At 40.8% G+C, this 18,798-nt stretch overlaps 1 protein-coding gene across 4 annotated transcripts in view; it reads right to left on the bottom strand.

The window, feature by feature from the left end:
* Positions 1–18,798, bottom strand: part of CALCRL (calcitonin receptor like receptor) — a 472,379-nt gene that overhangs the window by 182,480 nt on the left and 271,101 nt on the right. For all 4 annotated transcript variants that reach the window (XM_044302866.1, XM_044302867.1, XM_044302868.1 and 1 more), the window contains 2 exons: positions 4,893–5,005; positions 3,977–4,068 (listed from right to left, as the gene is read on the bottom strand). In XM_044302866.1, the coding sequence (XP_044158801.1) occupies positions 3,977–4,068; positions 4,893–5,005 (205 nt within the window). The remainder of the gene's footprint in view (positions 1–3,976; positions 4,069–4,892; positions 5,006–18,798) is intronic.

Genomic DNA, 18,798 nt, shown 5'->3' with positions numbered 1-18,798 from the left:
TGTCTTATTCAATTAATAGTTATTAAACATGCCCCCCAACTCCTAATAGTACCTTACATTCGAACCTCTTCAGTACAATGGAGGCAGGCAGGCCGGGCGGCCGGCGCGTCACTCACTGACGTCACTTGCCTGCGCCGCCTGCTTCATTCATAAAGTAGGCGGCGCAGGCACCTGACATCAGGGAGTTACGCTGCCGCCCGCCCGGCCTGCATACTGAAGCGCTTAGGATTTAAGGTAGTATTAGGAATAAAGGGGCATATTTAATAACTATTAATTAAATAAGACATATTATATTAGTATACCGGAGCGGCGGGGCTATAGTACAGTGACTGCACTGCCCCGCCGCTATTGCCGGCCCCCAACTCCTCCTCCCAGTCCCTCCCCGAGTCCCCGCTCACTTTCGCCGTATAAGACGCAGGGGCATTTTTCCCCAATTTTGGGGGGAGAAAAAGTGCGTCTTATACGGCGAAAAATACGGTACTTTGGTTTAAAAAACAGATAAAGAAAAAAAAAATCCCCCTTTTTTTTTTTCTTGCTTTCCCCGGGTTTATAGGGGTGATGGGGTTAATGGAAAGCGGTAGGGGAGTTGGGGATGGGGGAGAGGGGACAAAGGGCTTGAAATATATATTATACATAATTTGTATTTGAAATGTGAGATTCTCTGCATTTATAAACTTCTCACTGACGCAATGTTTAGTCCTATCCAGCTCTCTTACGGATGGATTTTACAGGACAAAAATGGACAATGGACTATACCATATTTTTTCTTTAGGGAAAGGCAATTGGATGGATCCAATAAAGGTCTGCATGTACAATTGTAAATACATGCCTATTACAAAGTTGTTCTACATCCTATTGTCTTAAGAAATAAATGCAGTTATTAAAACCAGAATACTTCTTTAAAGGGACTCTGTCACCAGTTTCTAACCCCCACTTTTAAAAATATTGTTCTGTCCATGGAGCCCTTGTGATTACTAAGGTGTTCTTATAAGCTAAATCTGCTGGCTCGTTTTGATAAAAAAAACCTTTTATCTAACCTGTCAGTCATGTAGTTAAGGTGCCCAGGGCGTTTCTCATGGCCTGAAGATGCCGCCCGCCACCGCCGCCGTTGGTGCCCAGCTCCTCCTCTGCTCTCGTCAGCGCCGCCTGAAAATCATAAGATACGCCTCCGGCTCTCTCTCACTCCCCCCTCCTTCTTTTCTAAGATCCCGCGCGTGCGGCAGTGTTCGCGTTATCGGGAGGTTGAGCAAAGTGCGCATGCACACTTCGCTCAATGAGGCTGAATCGAAAAGTCCGCACGGGCGCATCAGGCACAGGCCTGTGCGCACACGCGGGATCTTAGAAAAGAAGGAGGGGGGACTGAGGGAGAGCCGGAGGCGTATTTCTTGATATTCAGGCGGCGCTGACCAGAGCAGAGGAGGAGCTGGGCACCAACGGCGGCGGCATCTTCAGACCATGAGAAACGCCCTGGGCACCTTAACTACATGACTGACAGGTTAGATAAAAGGTTTTTTTTATCAAAACGAGCCAGCAGATTTAGCTTATAAGAACACCTTAGTAATCACAAGGGCTCCATGGACAGAACAATAGTTTTAAAAGTGGGGGTTAGAAACTGGTGACAGAGTCCCTTTAAGGACCAGGAAAATGTATCCCCTCTGTGCTCCAGCATTCACAACATTTGAATTTTTTCTTCAATATAGCTGTATGAGACCTTTTATTTTGAAGGATGAGTATTACTAGGTAGTATTTTAAAATACATGTATTTTAACATTTAATTTATACGGTCTATAAAATATTGAAGTTTGGGGTGTAAAAGTGGGATTCTATTATTGAATAGAAAGGCACGGCGCATGAAAAAAAGTAAGAAGGGGAGAGAACTGAAGCACAAAAAGAATACATTTTATTACTGAAAAGAGAGGACATGGTCAAGGAGAAAAGTTATAGCGGCTGAAGGGGAGACTAAGGAGGCATGGGGGAGGACCAAAATATACTTCAATACCATGCACAAACCTGAGGTGAGGGGGGTCACCACACTGTTGTGCAAAGCATAGCTTAGGATTCATCTGCCCAGGGGTGTATCTATAGGGGAAGTGGCTTCTTTGGGGCCCTGACTCAGAAGGGGCCCACCCAGGAGGAGGACCAATTGATTTTATTTTCAGGGCCCGCTCAACAGTATTAAATAATGACATTATATATATACACAGTGACCGTACATACACTGTAGGAAACAAACAGAGCATCTGCCGGGCCTCATCTCAGAGAGCGATCTTTACTAGTCACAGAATTTAGGGTTGCATGAAAGGAGAGGGCTGCGAAGAAGTTACTGAGGGAAGGGGGGGGGGGGGGGGGCGTTCATTCTAAAAATTGTCTTGGGGCCCAATCAGTTATGCCACTGCCTCTGCCTTAGGCCGCAATCACACGACCATGTGGTCATGTCAGTTTGTGGAGTGCAAACTGCATATTTGTAAAACACGGTCACCGGCCGTGTGTACCCCACATTGCAGTGCAGACCTATTGACTTCAATGAGTCCATGAACCACAAGATGAGGCCAAATATAGGACATAGTTTTGGTGTGCTTCTGGGTCTGTGTCTCTGCTCCGTAAAATACATATCCTATCGTTGGCCAGATCTTGCGGATCACAGACCCATTGAAGTCAATCGCGGTGTACACACAACCGGAGCCCATGTTTTGCGGATACGCGGTTTGCAGTCCGCAAAAAACAGGCAGAGCTGTCCCATGGTCGTGTAAATGCAACCTAAGGTTTATTTTATCTGAGTTGATGGGAGAATTTGCAGAAAGAAACAACTGCTACTAATCAGCAGCTGTCCCTACACTTAGGGCTCATGCACACAACTGTTGTCGGGGTGGGAATCGCAGGCCATATGTGTCAGAAGCATCTCCCTGGCTAACCATGGCCCCCTGATCAGAACTGACTGTATCATAGTGATTTATGATAGTCAAGTAGAAAAAGTTAATCAGCACTCAATTTTGACGCTAATACATCTTCACTTTATTGCCATAAGCAGAATATAGACAAATGTGACGCATTTTGGCTAAACAGCTTTTTTCAAACAAGCATCTTGCCTGTATTTCACTTATGGGAAGAAAAAAAAAATAAAATGATTTATTAACATAAAAAAGTAAGTGCTGATCCACTTCTTCTACTTGGATGTATGGGCCTGCAACCCAGGATACGAGCACCACATTCAGTGTAGATTTACCTCTAGTAATCAGGAGGCCCTCTGTTACACCCAGTTCCCACTGGAAGGGTGTTTATTATTCTCATATGGGCCAGCCGTCTCCAGCCACTGCAGAGACGATCTATTTTGTTTCTTCAGGTTCTTTTTTCCTTCAATTGGAATTAATATTTACTCTGAGCTCATCCCCTGATGAGTCTGACTATTGAGACAGAAGCATGTCACGGAAGTAAACTCAGGTTTAAAATAGGGAATTAGCCAAGCACTGGGGCAGGTTCCAGATGGGGTCGCCCCTTTTGGGGTGGGTGCTCTGTATAGGTAGGTAAGGTTTTATAGATTCCCTTCCAGAATTTCCTTAATATAGGGTATACTAGGGATAGCTTTACCCGGAATATACCGAATCACCTGTAACGGACACCCGTACCCAGATGACTACAAATTTACAGATGTACCCTCTATGGTACATACATCAAGTATATGGACTATAGAGCAACCTTCTATGGACAAGAATTGGTAAGACAGTTCCTTTTTATTTATTTCCTGACTGATATATACGGTCTACCATTTATATTGACACCAGTATTGTGAATATATATTTTTGTCAGTGTTTTGTGGCGCCTTTTTGTATTTTTTGGATGAATTTTAAATTATACCATAGTAAAAGTTAAGTTTTAGACGATCCCCCCTCCTGTGGGGAGGCATTTTTCAGTTTCCAACTCATCTACTTCAAAAGAGAAATATATTTATTTCATTTGTGACAAACCTATAACCACTTACTTAAAGTAAAAGAAAATTCCTAAAGATATCAGAAGTGATGCAATCGACAATCCATGTCCAATAATGGTCAGGTAGAACAAATTTAGGGCTGTCTACAAAAGAGAAAAAAAAAAGTCTGAATCTTAGGGGTTGTATAAATATCTACACGTGTGCATCTGGTTACTTTTCAAAACCCCATCCATATGTGATGGCCATCGGAAACATGATTTAGAAGTTATTGCCTCACTTCCCACAAATTTATGTGGTCATTAGCGGTCGCATGTAGGTATGGTTTCCACCACATATCGTTGCAGCTGTTGGTATTATGGTCCGAATGCCACATGTTCCCAAAGCCCGGCTATATGAGGTAGCCAAAGACAATATGATTTTGTTGGTGTAACTGAGGCATTCCCTTCAAAATCACCTGGCCATTTACCACCACATGTGGATGGGGTTTCAGCTGTGAGTGGCATCAAGGACCATTTGTTCTTATCTCATTATATAAGCAAGTGTAAGTCTAAATTGGGACCAATCAAGATAAGGCTATGTAGGGCGGTAGTCTCGTGTCTGCAAGAAAGCTGAAAATCTTGGCATCATGTGGATGTTGAGTATTTTAAACTGATTTATGGATTTATAATTTAACATACCGGTAATAAGGAAAACAGCATATGAAACAGGTGGTAAGTTAACCTTTTTTTTTTTTTTTTAACAAAAACACATGGCCATTGAATCCTAGCCAGAAATGATATGCTAATAACTAATTTACAGTCAAAATGCTTAATCCGATATAGTTGATAATCCAAACAGTGATAATCTGTGGCATGTGTTGTGTAAACAGGTTACGTCATTGTGTCTTAAAGCCCCCCTTTACTTTTTCACATGAAATTCTATATATCAGAATTTGACATCTATTTAATGGGGTTCCAAAAACTCATACCTTTACTCGTTCAATCGTGAAGGCATTACACTGTGTATAATTTGTCCATGTTCTATTACTGTCTGGATGCCTGAACCAGTATCCATTTGAACCACAATGCTTTGTAACTTTCTCTTTAAAATAGAAAAAAAAAAAAAAAGTTACTTATCAAAACAGTAATTATTAGACAAAAGCCATTATTCATTCTAATTTATGAGCATCTGTAATTTGATTATCTGTATCTTAGTGCAGGCAGCATTTTCTGCTTAACTGCAAGTTCTGACTACCAACAATCAACACCAATCTAGCTTTATTCATCCCTAATGCTTAATCTTCATTGCTTTTATTTAGCAGACAAAAAATAAATAAAAAAATATAGATATAAAATATATAAAATGTTAGTCCATGATTTCAAACAATCAACATACCACCTGTGTATGTGCATTTTTTAAATTCTATTTACTTATGCACTCAGCTGGCTTGTCTAAGAGCAACAGTGTGTTCACAAGCATTCGAAGTAGCATACCACAACCACGGTCAGCGACCTTCGGTATGGCACAACACATGCTCACAACCCCGACAGGCTTAGGGAGCCCTTTCACTGCCCCAGTGAAACAGAGCCTTCCAGCCCTGTAGACTGCCACCAGTTCCTCATAAGATATAATCCCGGTCTGTTAACTAGGAATTATATTGGGCCAGAAACAGGCCCGGGTAGCATGTAACATTAAACTGAGACACAGACGTGTGGATTCGGGAGTCGAGATAAGAGAACAACCCAAGATTGAATTGTATATTTAGTCACCTTAAAGAGGACCTTTCACTGGTATACAAACTAAAAACTAACTCTATCTGTGGGCAGAGCGGCGCCCAGGGGTCCCCCTGCACTTACTAGTATGCCTGAGCGCCGCTCGGTTCGCCCGGTATAGGCTCCGGTGTCTCAGCTCCGTCTGTTGTACTGGAATGATTTTTTGTAAGAGGCGTGTCCCTTGCTGCAGCACTGGCCAATTGCAGCGCACAGCTCAAAACCAGGCTTTGAGCTGTGTGCTGTGATTGGCCAGCACTGCAGCAAGGGACACGCCTCCTACAAAAAATCAGTCCAATACAACAGATGGCGCTGAGACACCGGAGCCTAAACCGGGCGAACGGAGCAGCGCCCAGGCATACTAGTAAGTGCAGGGGGACCCCTGGGTGCCGCTCTGCCCACAGATAGAGTTAGTTTTTAGTTTGTATACCAGTGAAAGGTCCTCTTTAACCACCGCCGGACCGCCTAACGCAGATTCGCGTTCCGGAGGTGGCAACTCTGCGCAGAGTCACGCATATATGCGTCATCTCGCGAGAGCCGTGATTTCCTGTGAACGCGCGCACACAGGCGCGCGCGCTCACAGGAACGGAAGGTAAGCGAGTGGATCTCCAGCCTGCCAGCGGCGATCGCTCGCTGGCAGGCTGGAGATGTGATTTTTTTAACCCCTAACAGGTATATTAGACGCTGTTTTGATAACAGCGTCTAATATACCTGCTACCTGGTCCTCTAGTGGTCCCTTTTGTTTGGATCGACCACCAGAGGACACAGGCAGCTGTGTAAAGTACCACCAAACACCACTACACTACACTACCCCCCCCCCCGTCACTTATTAACCCCTTATGAACCCCTGATCACCCCATATAGACTTCCTGATCACTTCCGTGTCATTGATCACCCCCCTGTAAGGCTCCATTCAGACGTCCGTATGATTTTTACGGATCCACGGATACATGGATCGGATCCGCAAAACACATACGGACGTCTGAATGGAGCCTTACAGGGGGGTGATCAATGACAAGGGGGTGATCACGCATATAGACTTCCTGATCACTTCCCTGTCATTGATCACCCCCCTGTAAGGCTCCATTCAGACGTCCGTATGATTTTTACGGATCCACGGATACATGGATCGGATCCGCAAAACACATACGGACGTCTGAAGGGAGCCTTACAGGGGGGTGATCAATGACAAGGGGGTGATCACGCATATAGACTTCCTGATCACTTCCCTGTCATTGATCCCCCCCCTGTAAGGCTCCATTCAGACGTCCGTATGTGTTTTGCGGATCCGATCCATGTATCCGTGGATCCGTAAAAATCATACGGACGTCTGAATGGAGCCTTACAGGGGGTGATCACCCATATAGACTCCCTGATCACCCCCCTGTAAGGCTCCATTCAGACGTCCGTATGCGTTTTGCAGATCCAATCCATGTATCCGTGGATCCGTAAAAAAATCATACAGACGTCTGAATGGAGCCTTACAGGGGGGTGATCACCCATATAGACTCCCTGATCACCCCCCCTGTAAGACTCCATTCAGACGTCCGTATGCGTTTTGCGGATCCGATCCATGTATCCGTAAAAAATCATACGGACGTCTGAATGGAGCCTTACAGGGGGGTGATCAATGACAGGGGGGTGATCACCCCATATAGACTCCCTGATCACCCCCCTGTCATTAATCACCCCCTGTAAGGCTCCATTCAGACGTCCGTATGTGTTTTGCGGATCCGATCCATGTATCCGTGGATCCGTAAAAAATCATACGGACATCTGAATAGAGCCTTACAGGGGGGTGATCAATGACAGGGGGGTGATCACCCCATATAGACTCACTGATCACCCCCCTGTCATTGATCACCCACTGTAAGGCTCCATTCACACATTTTTTTTGGCCCAAGTTAGCGGAAATTTTTTGGGGTTTTTGTTTTTTCTTACTAAGTCTCATATTCCACTAACTTGTGTCAAAAAATAAAATCTAACATGAACTCACCATACCCCTCACAGAATCCAAATGCGTAACATTTTTTAGACATTTATATTCCAGACTTCTTCTCACGCTTTAGGGCCCCTAAAATGCCAGGGCAGTATAAATACCCCACATGTGACCCCATTTTGGAAAGAAGACACCCCAAGGTATTCCGTGAGGGGCATATTGAGTCCATGAAAGATTGAAATTTTTGTCCCAAGTTAGCGGAAAGGGAGACTTTCCGAGAAAATACAAAAAAAAAAAATTTCCGCTAACTTGTGCCAAAAAAAGAAAAAAATTCTAGGAACTTGCCATGCCGTTCACGGAATACCTTGGGGTGTCTTCTTTCAAAAATGGGGTAACATGTGGGGTATTTATACTGCCCTGGCATTTTAGGGCCCCGAAAGCGTGAGAAGTCTGGAATCCAAATGTCTAAAAATGCCCTCCTAAAAGAAATTTGGGCCGCTTTGCGCATCTAGGCTGCAAAAAAGTGTCACACATGTGGTATCGCCGTACTCAGGAGACGTTGGGGAATGTGTTTTGGGGTGTCATTTTACATATACCCATGCTGGGTGAGATAAATATCTTGGTCAAATGCCAACTTTGTATAAAAAAATGGGAAAAGTTGTCTTTTGCCAAGATATTTCTCTCACCCAGCATGGGTATATGTAAAATGACACCCCAAAACACATTCCCCAACTTCTCCTGAGTACGGCGATACCAGATGTGTGACACTTTTTTGCAGCCAAGGTGGGCAAAGGGGCACACATTCCAAAGTGCACCTTTCGGATTTCACCGGTCATTTTTTACAGATTTTGATTGCAAACTACTTCTCACATATATGGGCCCCTAAATTGCCAGGGCAGTATAACTACGCCACAAGTGACCCCATTTTGGAAAGAAGACACCCCAAGGTATTCCGTGAGGGGCATGGCGAGATCCTAGAATTTTTTTTTTTTTGTCGCAAGTTAGTGGAATATGAGACTTTGTTAGAAAAAAAAAAAAAAAAATTAAAAAAATCATCATTTTCCGCTAACTTGTGACAAAAAATAAAAAGTTCTATGAACTCACTATGCCCATCAGCGAATACCTTAGGGTGTCTACTTTCCGAAATGGGGTAATTTGTGGGGTTTTTCTACTGTCTGGGCATTGTAGAACCTCAGGAAACATGACAGGTGCTCAGAAAGTCAGAGCTGCTTCAAAAAGCGGAAATTCACATTTTTTTTACCATAGTTTGTAAACGCTATAACTTCTACCCAAACCATTTTTTTTGGACCGAAACATTTTTTTTTTTATCAAAGACATGTAGAACAATAAATTTTGCGAAAAATGTATATATGGATGTCGTTTTTTTTGCTAAATTTTACAACTGAAAGTGAAAAATGTCTTTTTTTTGCAAAAAAAATTGTTAAATTTCGATTAATAACAATTAAAGTAAAAATGTCAGCAGCAATGAAATACCACCAAATGAAAGCTCTATTAGTGAGAAGAAAAGGAGGTAAAATTCATTTGGGTGGTAAGTTGCATGACCGAGCAATAAACGGTGAAAGTAGTGTAGTGCAGAAGTGTAAAAAGTGGCCTGGTCATTAAGGGGGTTTCAGCTAGCGGGGTTAAAGTGGTTAATGGCACACTAGACAACAACAATATATACACAAGGGATATATACAATAGAGATGCAAATACAGGTGATAGTACAGTCAGAATTAGAAGATAATGCAAAAGTCAGTTACTGAATAGATGTGTAGGCCTTAATGCTGCAGTTACATGGGAGGCAGTGATGCCAGTGAAGTTTCCTGGTCTCTTCTAAAATGATATATGGTGTGACCTACAGTACAGACCAAAAGTTTGGACACACATTCTCATTCAAAGAGTTTTCTTTATTTTCAGGACTATGAAAATTGTAGATTCACACTGAAGGCATCAAAACTATGAATTAACACATGTGGAATTATATACATAACAAAAAAGTGTGAAACAACTGAAAATGTCATATTTAGGTTCTTCAAAGTAGCCAACCTTTTGATTTGATCACTGCTTTGCACACTCTTGGCATTCTCTTGATAAGCTTCAAGAGGTAGTCATCTGAAATGGTTTTTACTTCACAGGTGTGCCCTGTCAGGTTTATTAAGTGGGATTTCTTGCCTTATAAATGGTGTTGGGACCATCAGTTGCGTTGTGGAGAAGTCAGGTGGATACACAGCTGATAGTCCTACTGAATAGACTGTTAGAATTTGTATTATGGCAAGAAAAAAAGCAGCTAAGTAAAGAAAAATGAGTGGCCATCATTACTTTAAGAAATGAAGGTCAGTCAGTCCGAAAAATTGGAAAAACTTTAAAAGTGTCCCCAAGTGCAGTCACAAAAACCATCAAGCACTACAAAGAAACTGGCTCACATGCAGACCGCCCAGGAAAGGAAGACCAAGAGGCACCTCTGCTGCGGAGGATAAGTTTATCCGAGTCACCAGCCTCAGAAAACGCAGGTTAACAGCAGCTCAGATTAGAGACCAGGTCAATGCCACACAGAGTTCTAGCAGCAGACACATCTCTAGAACAACTATTAAGAGGAGACTGTGTGAATCAGGCCTTCATGGTAGAATATCTGCTAGGAAACCACTGCTAAGGACAGGCAACAAGCAGAAGAGACTTGTTTGGGCTAAAGAACACAAGGAATGGACATTAGACCAGTGGAAATCTGTGCTTTGGTCTGATGAGTCCAAATTTGAGATCTTCGGTTCCAACCACCGTGTCTTTGTGCGACGCAGAAAAGGTGAACGGATGGACTCTACGTGCCTGGTTCCCACCGTGAAGCATGGAGGAGGAGGTGTGATGGTGTGGGGGTGCTTTGCTGGTGACACTGTTGGGGATTTATTCAAAATTGAAGGCATACTGAACCAGCATGGCTACTACAGCATCTTGCAGCGGCATGCTATTTCATCTGGTTTGCGTTTAGTTGGACCATCATTTATTTTTCAACAGGACAATGACCCCAAACACACCTCCAGGCTGTGTAAGGGCTATTTGACCATTAAGGAGAGTGATGAGGTGCTGCACCAGATGACCTGGCCTCCACAGTCACCGGACCTGAACCCAATCAAGATGGTTTGGGGGTGAGCTGGACCGCAGAGTGAAGGCAAAAGGGCTAACAAGTGCTAAGCATCTCTGGGAACTCCTTCAAGACTGTTGGAAGACCATTTCAGGTGACTACCTCTTGAAGCTCATCAAGAGAATGCCAAGAGTGTGCAAAGCAGTAATCAAAGCAAAAGGTGGCTACTTTGAAGAACCTAGAATATGACATATTTTCACACTTTTTTGTTATGTATATAATTCCACATGTGTTAATTGATAGTTTTGATGCCTTCAGTGTGAATCTACAATTTTCATAGTCATGAAAATAAAGAAAACTCTTTGAATGAGAAGGTGTGTCCAAACTTTTGGTCTGTACTGTACCTTCAGAAGAAAGACAATGGCCACTGCCTCGCACAGGCAATTAACCCTTGGTTGGGCATGCCCCTCCCATCCCCTGGGAGGGTGCTACTCCCAATCCCCTTGGGTATGGTAGCTAAAACTCCAAAAACCCAACTGGGATCATAACTCCTCACCAGAAGGTCATTGGGAGGCGGTTCTGGTGCCTGGTTCCCTGGTAAATAAGGAGACGAAACATGCCTTTGCTGCTTGGATTCTACTCTGAGCTATCCTTATCTCCCCTTCCCTGGGTCCTACAGTCGAGGGAGGTTCAGGGAAACGTCCGGCTTGGCCCCGCGATGTCCAAGATGTAGCAGGTATTTGGTTATGTACGGTCTTTTCCTAATTACTTGTGAACTCACTATACCAGACTGGAGGGATTTCTTTGATGCTGTTGACCAACTCAGGCCCCCAGTAGGGGGTCTTTCTGTCAGAAAAGCTTGCTTCCAGTCCGGCTGCTGGAAGGGGTGAAATTTTATAACTTTGAGGCTGGGCCACCTGTGGAGCCTGTTTAGTATGCAACATGCCCATCACCGGTGATGGCAAATTGGCAGGCATCAAATTGTATATCCCCATATTTGCTATTTTGGATATAATCTTTTTATACATTTCTCACTAATCTTCTGTTTATTTTCTTCTTCTAAATATTCTATTGTACTAGACATTCTTTCTATTCTCGCAAATTGACTTCTTGGTATACTCTTAAATACATGAGGTGCATGAAAACTTGAATATAGTAAAATATTATTAGGACCCATGTTTTTTACATACAAAGTTGTTTCAAATCTTGAATTTCTTCCTATTAATTTCACATTCAAAAAGAATATGACATATCTATTCTACTCTGGATTGAATGTAATATACTTATGAATCTGATTTAAAGAAAAAAGTAACCAAATTTAAAAAATATTCAATTTATCGACATACCAACTCAATATGCATGAAAACCGTCTACTTCAGAAAGGGCTCTCTTTCTGCCCATATAACAAAGTGAACCCTTTTGTATTATTCATTGACATCCAGAAATTCAGAAGGAACCTAATAAAAAGGTATTTTGAAATCGAAACCCCCCATTGCCACAAAAAGAAATTACTATAGAGGAAGAAAAAGAGAGCAATCCAGAAGACCAAGACCTCAGACATATAGATGTACGTCCAAAATCAATTTTTTTTTCCATTACAAAGCCAAGGTCATTGCATCCCTACCTTTTTTTTATCTAATTTCTACAGGCCTAAAAAAGGCCACCAACGAACCAAGCATTCTAAATTATAAAGGCAACCTAACAAAACTAGAACAAAAAGCTCTCAATAATTTAAAAAACAACCGAGACATAATTATCCGCCCTGCAGATAAGAGAGGGGCTATAGTCATTCAAAACTATACTGACTACAAAAATGAAGCCCAGAGGATTCTTGGAGACACACAATATGACCCCTTTACAGATATAAATGTGAAAACTTACTAGCCTAATAAAAGAGGCTCATAGTAAAGGATATATAAATAAAAAAGAAAATAACTTTCTGTTACCCAAAACAAACCAAAGATCCATAAGATCTTAGAGAACCCCCCCAGGGAGACCAATTGTCTCGAATACCAAATGCACCACAAGTAATCTGTCCCTATACATGGATCTACACCTACAGCCGTACATTAAAAACCTACCTTGCTATCTCCATGACTCAAGCCAGCTTATCAGCGAACTAAAAACTATCAATTGGCAGGAGTCATATGCATTTCTGACTATGGATGTTACATCATTATACACCAACATAAGACATGACCTAGGCCTAAGATTCATCCAATCAGTCTTGGAGGAAGATATCAACTTTAAACCCCCTCAAGTAATTTTTCTATTACAGAGCCTATGCTTCATATTAGAGAATAACAATTTCAGATACAATGGTAATATATACCACCAGTGCAAGGGGACTGCTATGTCGACACGGGTAGCGCCTTCCTTTGCTAACCTTTTCATGGGGGAATTTGAAAAAATGCATATTATTAACCATCCTACCTACAAATATCAAATTATTTATTTTAAAATATATATTGATGATATATTTATTATATGGGACAGGGATTAATCCTCCGCAAAATCCTTCAGTCAGTCTTTGAATTACACCGACTGGGGGATCACCTTCAGTCCCAATTTTAATAGGATAGAGATTGAGTTTTTTGATATAGTCATCTCAAACCATAATAATACCATACTCACGAAGACGTATTTCAAGCCAGTATATACCAATAGTTACATCCATTACTCCAGCTTTCACCATAAAAAATGGCTGCAAAACATCCCATGCAGCCAATGCAAACGGATAAGACGAAACTGCACGCGTAAGGATGACTACAGCAGAAACATATCATCAAAAAGAGGTTTTATGATAAGAATTATCCAGACAAACTAATAAATAATGCAATCAAGAAGAACGTAGCTTACTCCCAGGAGGAATGCCTGACAACAACTATCAAAAAACAGGAAGAACAAGACCGCATTAACTTTATTACACAATACAGTAACTCAAATAGATACATCAAAGAAGTGCTAACGGAACACTGGCATGTAGTACTTCAAGACCCACACCTCTCAAATACTTATCCCATAAGCCAAAGATTGCGTATAGGCGGGCACCAACCATCAAAATTATCTTAGCCGAGTAAACCTAGGCAACATAACACAAAACAGAGTAACCCTAAAAGGATTACGACATCCAATGTAGGAAGCTATAAATGTAAATCAAATCGTTGCCTATGCTGCAAAACCACCCATAATCAGATAACTTTTATGTCAAACCATAGTGGTATGACCTGTCACTCCACGTATGTTATATATCTAACTGAGTGTGGGTGCGGCCTACAATATGTGGGGTGTACAACACAAGAGTTACACTGCCGCATGAACACAGATACAACATACAGCAATAATATCAGAAACACAGCCTCTCAAGACACTGTGCTTCTACTATAGAGAAAGAGAAATACCCCATAAAGGTTACTCAAATTGAACATATACCAGAAAAAACTTTCAACCGTTTTGACACTTTACAGAAACGTGAGGTTTTCTGGATCTACTAACTTGACACCCTAACCCCACATGGCCTGAACAAAATGAATGAAACAACAGGATTCATGGCCCATCAACCTACTTTATATATCAATAGACAATTCAGAGGAGCTCACCAGCAACCTACTGGAGCCCAGTCTTTCAGATACCAGCTGAAAACCAAAAAAATACTGAAACACAATTAGACTGGCTCACAGTATTTTTGCATTTATTACACTTAATAAAAATCACAATTATTTACTATTGTAATTGTAAAATGATAAAATTAATAAAATTAATTGCCCACTAAATATAAAACATATCCTAGTAGTATATCAAAATAGCATAAATGTGTGGGTATTTTGAATGCGGAGCTCACGCATATACCCAACTAACAGGAGTACTCCAAAGGGATAATAGGACCACTTGATTATGCTGTGTGGTGTCAGTCAATAGCGCATTGAATCCATACTTTGACAATGTTCAGATGGTTATAAAATAACTTGCCAAATGTTCAACATACCAATCGGTAAGAAGATATCCACCCTGCGGTCCACGGTATGTTCTTATAATGTCCGGAGGATACTTTGTACTTATTCTCGTAGCGGTATCTGCTAACTACCTCCTGCCACGAGGTAGTATCACCGCTTCTCCTTCTCGGCGTCTCACGTGACCTGACCTGTAGGTGGTTCACTTGGTCGGTGATGACATCCACCTGCGCCAGTCGGAGTAGCGGGAGTTCGTATAGCAGAACTATACCGGTACGGGGTTATGGATATTTGGCAATTTATGTTATTGAAACAAGAGACCATTGAGAATTTTGTCTTCATGGACTCTCAGGGAACTATGTCTAAACAAGCTGAAGTATCCCAACCAAATATGCTAGATACATTTAAAACACTAGAAAAACTGCTGGTGAGAAAATTACGACACCAGTGGGAAATTAGATCATTAACCCAATATATAAAAGCTGGTATAACGCCACAAGGGTTAACATTATTTAAACCACCAGCTTCTGATTTATGTGGGGAACGCTTTGATTTACAATGGGAATGTTTTTTTAAAATACAGTCTACAGCACTGGTACAACTAGTGATACAAAGAAGGGAGGAATTAGTACTAGAACTAGAACAGGCAATAAAAGAAAAAAGGGTAATAATGGATACCTTTAGAAAAGACGATGACTATTTGAGATTCCAGAATGAATTATTTACAAAATTAAACAAAATGGAACAAGAAATTATTGAGAAAAAAACAAAAAAAATTTCTATAACATCTAGAAAACAAACAAATATCCAAAGACCCTCCACAGTCAAAAATGGAGATTGTACAACAAGAGCCAGTGATATTACAAAAACAACTAAAAATCCCTTTAACACCATTGATAATCTAACGGTGGGGGATAAAAATAAAAAGAATGGAGTCGAAAACTCATCGTCTTTTTTAGTAGGAAGTCAGGGATCCAAAAATCAGGATCGAATAAAATACAATCCCAGACCCAACCACCAATATTTGAAACAACAACAGAAAGGGGCCTATTCACAAACACGACATCAGAAGAACACACCAGACAAACAAATATCAAAATCAACCATTCCTTGGTCGTTTTCCCTATCCAAGGAAACACATTTTCCAGCAGTCTCACACAAGGAGTTAGAAGTAGAAACACAGAAGACAGATGTAGTATCAAATATGAGACCAAGGATTTTTACAGCACAAGCACAAATACACAATGTGTTCACACCGGTGAACACAGTCACAAGAAAAAGAGAACACGAAGGAGTAGAAACAAACGAAGGGCCGAAGTTAAAAATGGGCAAAGCACAGGAGACAATATAATTAATCTGAGCACGAAAGAATTAACTCAATCACAGAAGTCACTACTATCAAAAGGTTTGAAATTTGCCCCTAGTTCCCAGTTAAGCAAATTCGACTGCTATATTGGTATTGAAAAATACATAAAAAAACTATGCTGTAAAAAATATTTTATGAAGAACAACCTTGACCAATTAAATCAAGTATCATCAGAATACCAACACGTTGATGTCAAATTAAAATCTAAAATGTATCCAAAACAAGAATTAAGCAACAAAATGATTACGTTTAGAGGGGCAGTAGAGGCAGACCTCAGAAAACTTAATCCAAAACAGAAAAGTAACATAAACCTCTCCAAACAAGAAATACAGGCGATAAAAGAACTTCAGGCAGATCTAGAGATCACAATACGCCCAGCCGATAAAGGAGGGGCGATTGTGATCCTAGATACTGAATCATACAAAAAAGAATGTCTTAGACAATTGTCTGATGCTACAACATATACACAACTAAGTGAGGACCCTATAGACACATATTTTAAAAAACTGTCACTGTTATGTAATAGAGCTAAAGAACAAGGCATTCTAAATGTAACAGAGTGCAATTTCATCTTAGGCACCCAGAAAAGACTGCCTATGTTCTACTGTATCCCCAAGATACATAAGGACTCGGTCAATCCTCCTGGAAGGCCGATTGTCTCTGGCATAGGATCGCTGACATCTAATCTGTCTCAGTATTTAGACAGATTTCTGCAGCCCTATGTCAGAGACATACCTTCGTATCTTGGGGATACCTCAACAGTTGTGGCCCTCTTGGAAAATATGTATTGCCACCCAGATTGGATACTTGCCACGCTAGATGTGAGCTCTTTATATACGAGCATTAATCATAGGCAGGGTATACAAGCAATATCGAAAATTCTGTCCCAAAAAAACAATTTAGTAATAGAACAATTACAGTTTATATTAGATGGTATTGGTTTTGTGCTAAGTCACAATTATTTTCAGTTTGAGTCTAATTATTATTTGCAGACGACTGGCACCGCCATGGGTACCAGGTTCGGCCCGAGTTATGCCAATTTATTTATGGCAGCATGGGAACAGGACATCATTTCCCCCAAACTCGGGGCGGACCTGGTCCTATGGCGGCGCTATATCGATGATGTTTTATTAATATGGAGAGGCTCATATGCCTCACTAATTCAGTTCATACAAGAAATTAATAATAATGAGCTCAATCTGAAATTTACGGCAAATATTAATTCGCAAGCTGTCGAGTTCCTGGACTTGCATATACACAAAAAACAGGAAACATTTGTCTGTAGTACGTTCCAAAAAGATGTAGCCAAAAATAGTTTCATTTTAAGTACAAGCTGCCACCTCCCAAGGTGGCTCTTAAATGTCCCTTACTCCCAGTTTAGACGTTTAAAACGGAATTGCACAGAAAAAGAACAGTTTGAGGCAGAGGCAGAACACCTGAAAACACAATTTTTAGCTAAAAAATATTCCAATGGACTATTGGAGGATGCAATCAAAAAAGTAAGACAATTGGATAGAACTACCTTTTTTAAATCTGAGGCAATATCTAAAAGTATTAGAGATAAAGAACAAACTGCAAAAATGATTCTCCCATTCAATAAAGATTATTGGATGGTGAACAACATCATACATAAACATTGGCACCATCTAAAAACCGATAAAATCTTGGGCTCTATACTCCCGGCTCTTCCTCCAATTGTCTATACTCGGGCTCCCAATCTAGGGCTGCAAGTAGCCCCCACGATAAGAAAAAAGAGCATAGAACCAATGATAACTCCATGGTCCAACCTAAAAGGGTTTTTCAGGTGTGGTTGCTGCCATAATTGCAAACAGACCCACTTTAAGAGAAATTTGAGAACTATATCTTCAACATCTAATGATTTCAAGTGGGAGATTAAAGAAATTCTATCGTGCAATAGTAAGGCAGTTATCTATGTTATACAATGTCCATGCCCAAAACAGTATATAGGACGGACCAAAAGAGTGTTCAAAACTAGGATCGCAGAACATATTAATAACATTAAAAAACAATCAGAAACACACCCCCTGTCAAAACATTTCAAATTACATCATGCAGGAGATCCTAGTAAATTGAGATACTGTGCCATCCAGTCAGTTAAATCAGACTGGAGAGGAGGGGACTTCTTGGCAAAAATGTCCAGACAAGAATCAAGGAAGATCTTTGAGTTTGGGTCCCTGATGCCACAGGGACTGAATTCAGAGATCAAAATTTTTGGTTTCCTATAGGGGAGGGTGGTGGGACCACATGGTTAGTCGGTGTTGGGCTGTGTGGCGACACGCCGACTTTCCCTGCGTTCCTCCCCCCCCCTCTCCCTCCCACGTAGATCAGTCCAGGACCTTCAAACTCAGGATCCAGCTATAAAGTTGTCAATACCATACCACCATTGCTTATCCATGTCTTATTTTTATTTCTATTTGTATATTCATTTTTATACTTATTTTTATTTATTTTTTTATCTTATATGTCTATTTGTATTCTTATTTTTATTTATTCATTTTTTGTAATCTTCTTAAAAAATCTTTATTCTATTTCTATGACAATTGTACTTTATTTTACTTTTATTGTCTCTTTTATTGTTCATTTCATCTATCATCTATCTCTACTTTTTATTTTTTATTTTTTATTCCTATTTCTATATAGAAGGTTTTTTATGTAAAAATAATGTCTATAGTTCTTTTTATATTTGGTACTATATAGTATATATATGTTGCCCACAAAGCATGACAAAATCCTAAAAATCCAAAATCCTCTGTCTGGAACCATGACAAAATCA

Source organism: Bufo gargarizans, chromosome 8 (assembly GCF_014858855.1).
Source record: "Bufo gargarizans isolate SCDJY-AF-19 chromosome 8, ASM1485885v1, whole genome shotgun sequence".
NCBI lineage: Eukaryota > Metazoa > Chordata > Amphibia > Anura > Bufonidae > Bufo > Bufo gargarizans.
The sequence above is the reverse complement of the archived record's forward strand: the minus strand, read 5'-3'. Positions and strand labels throughout refer to the sequence as shown.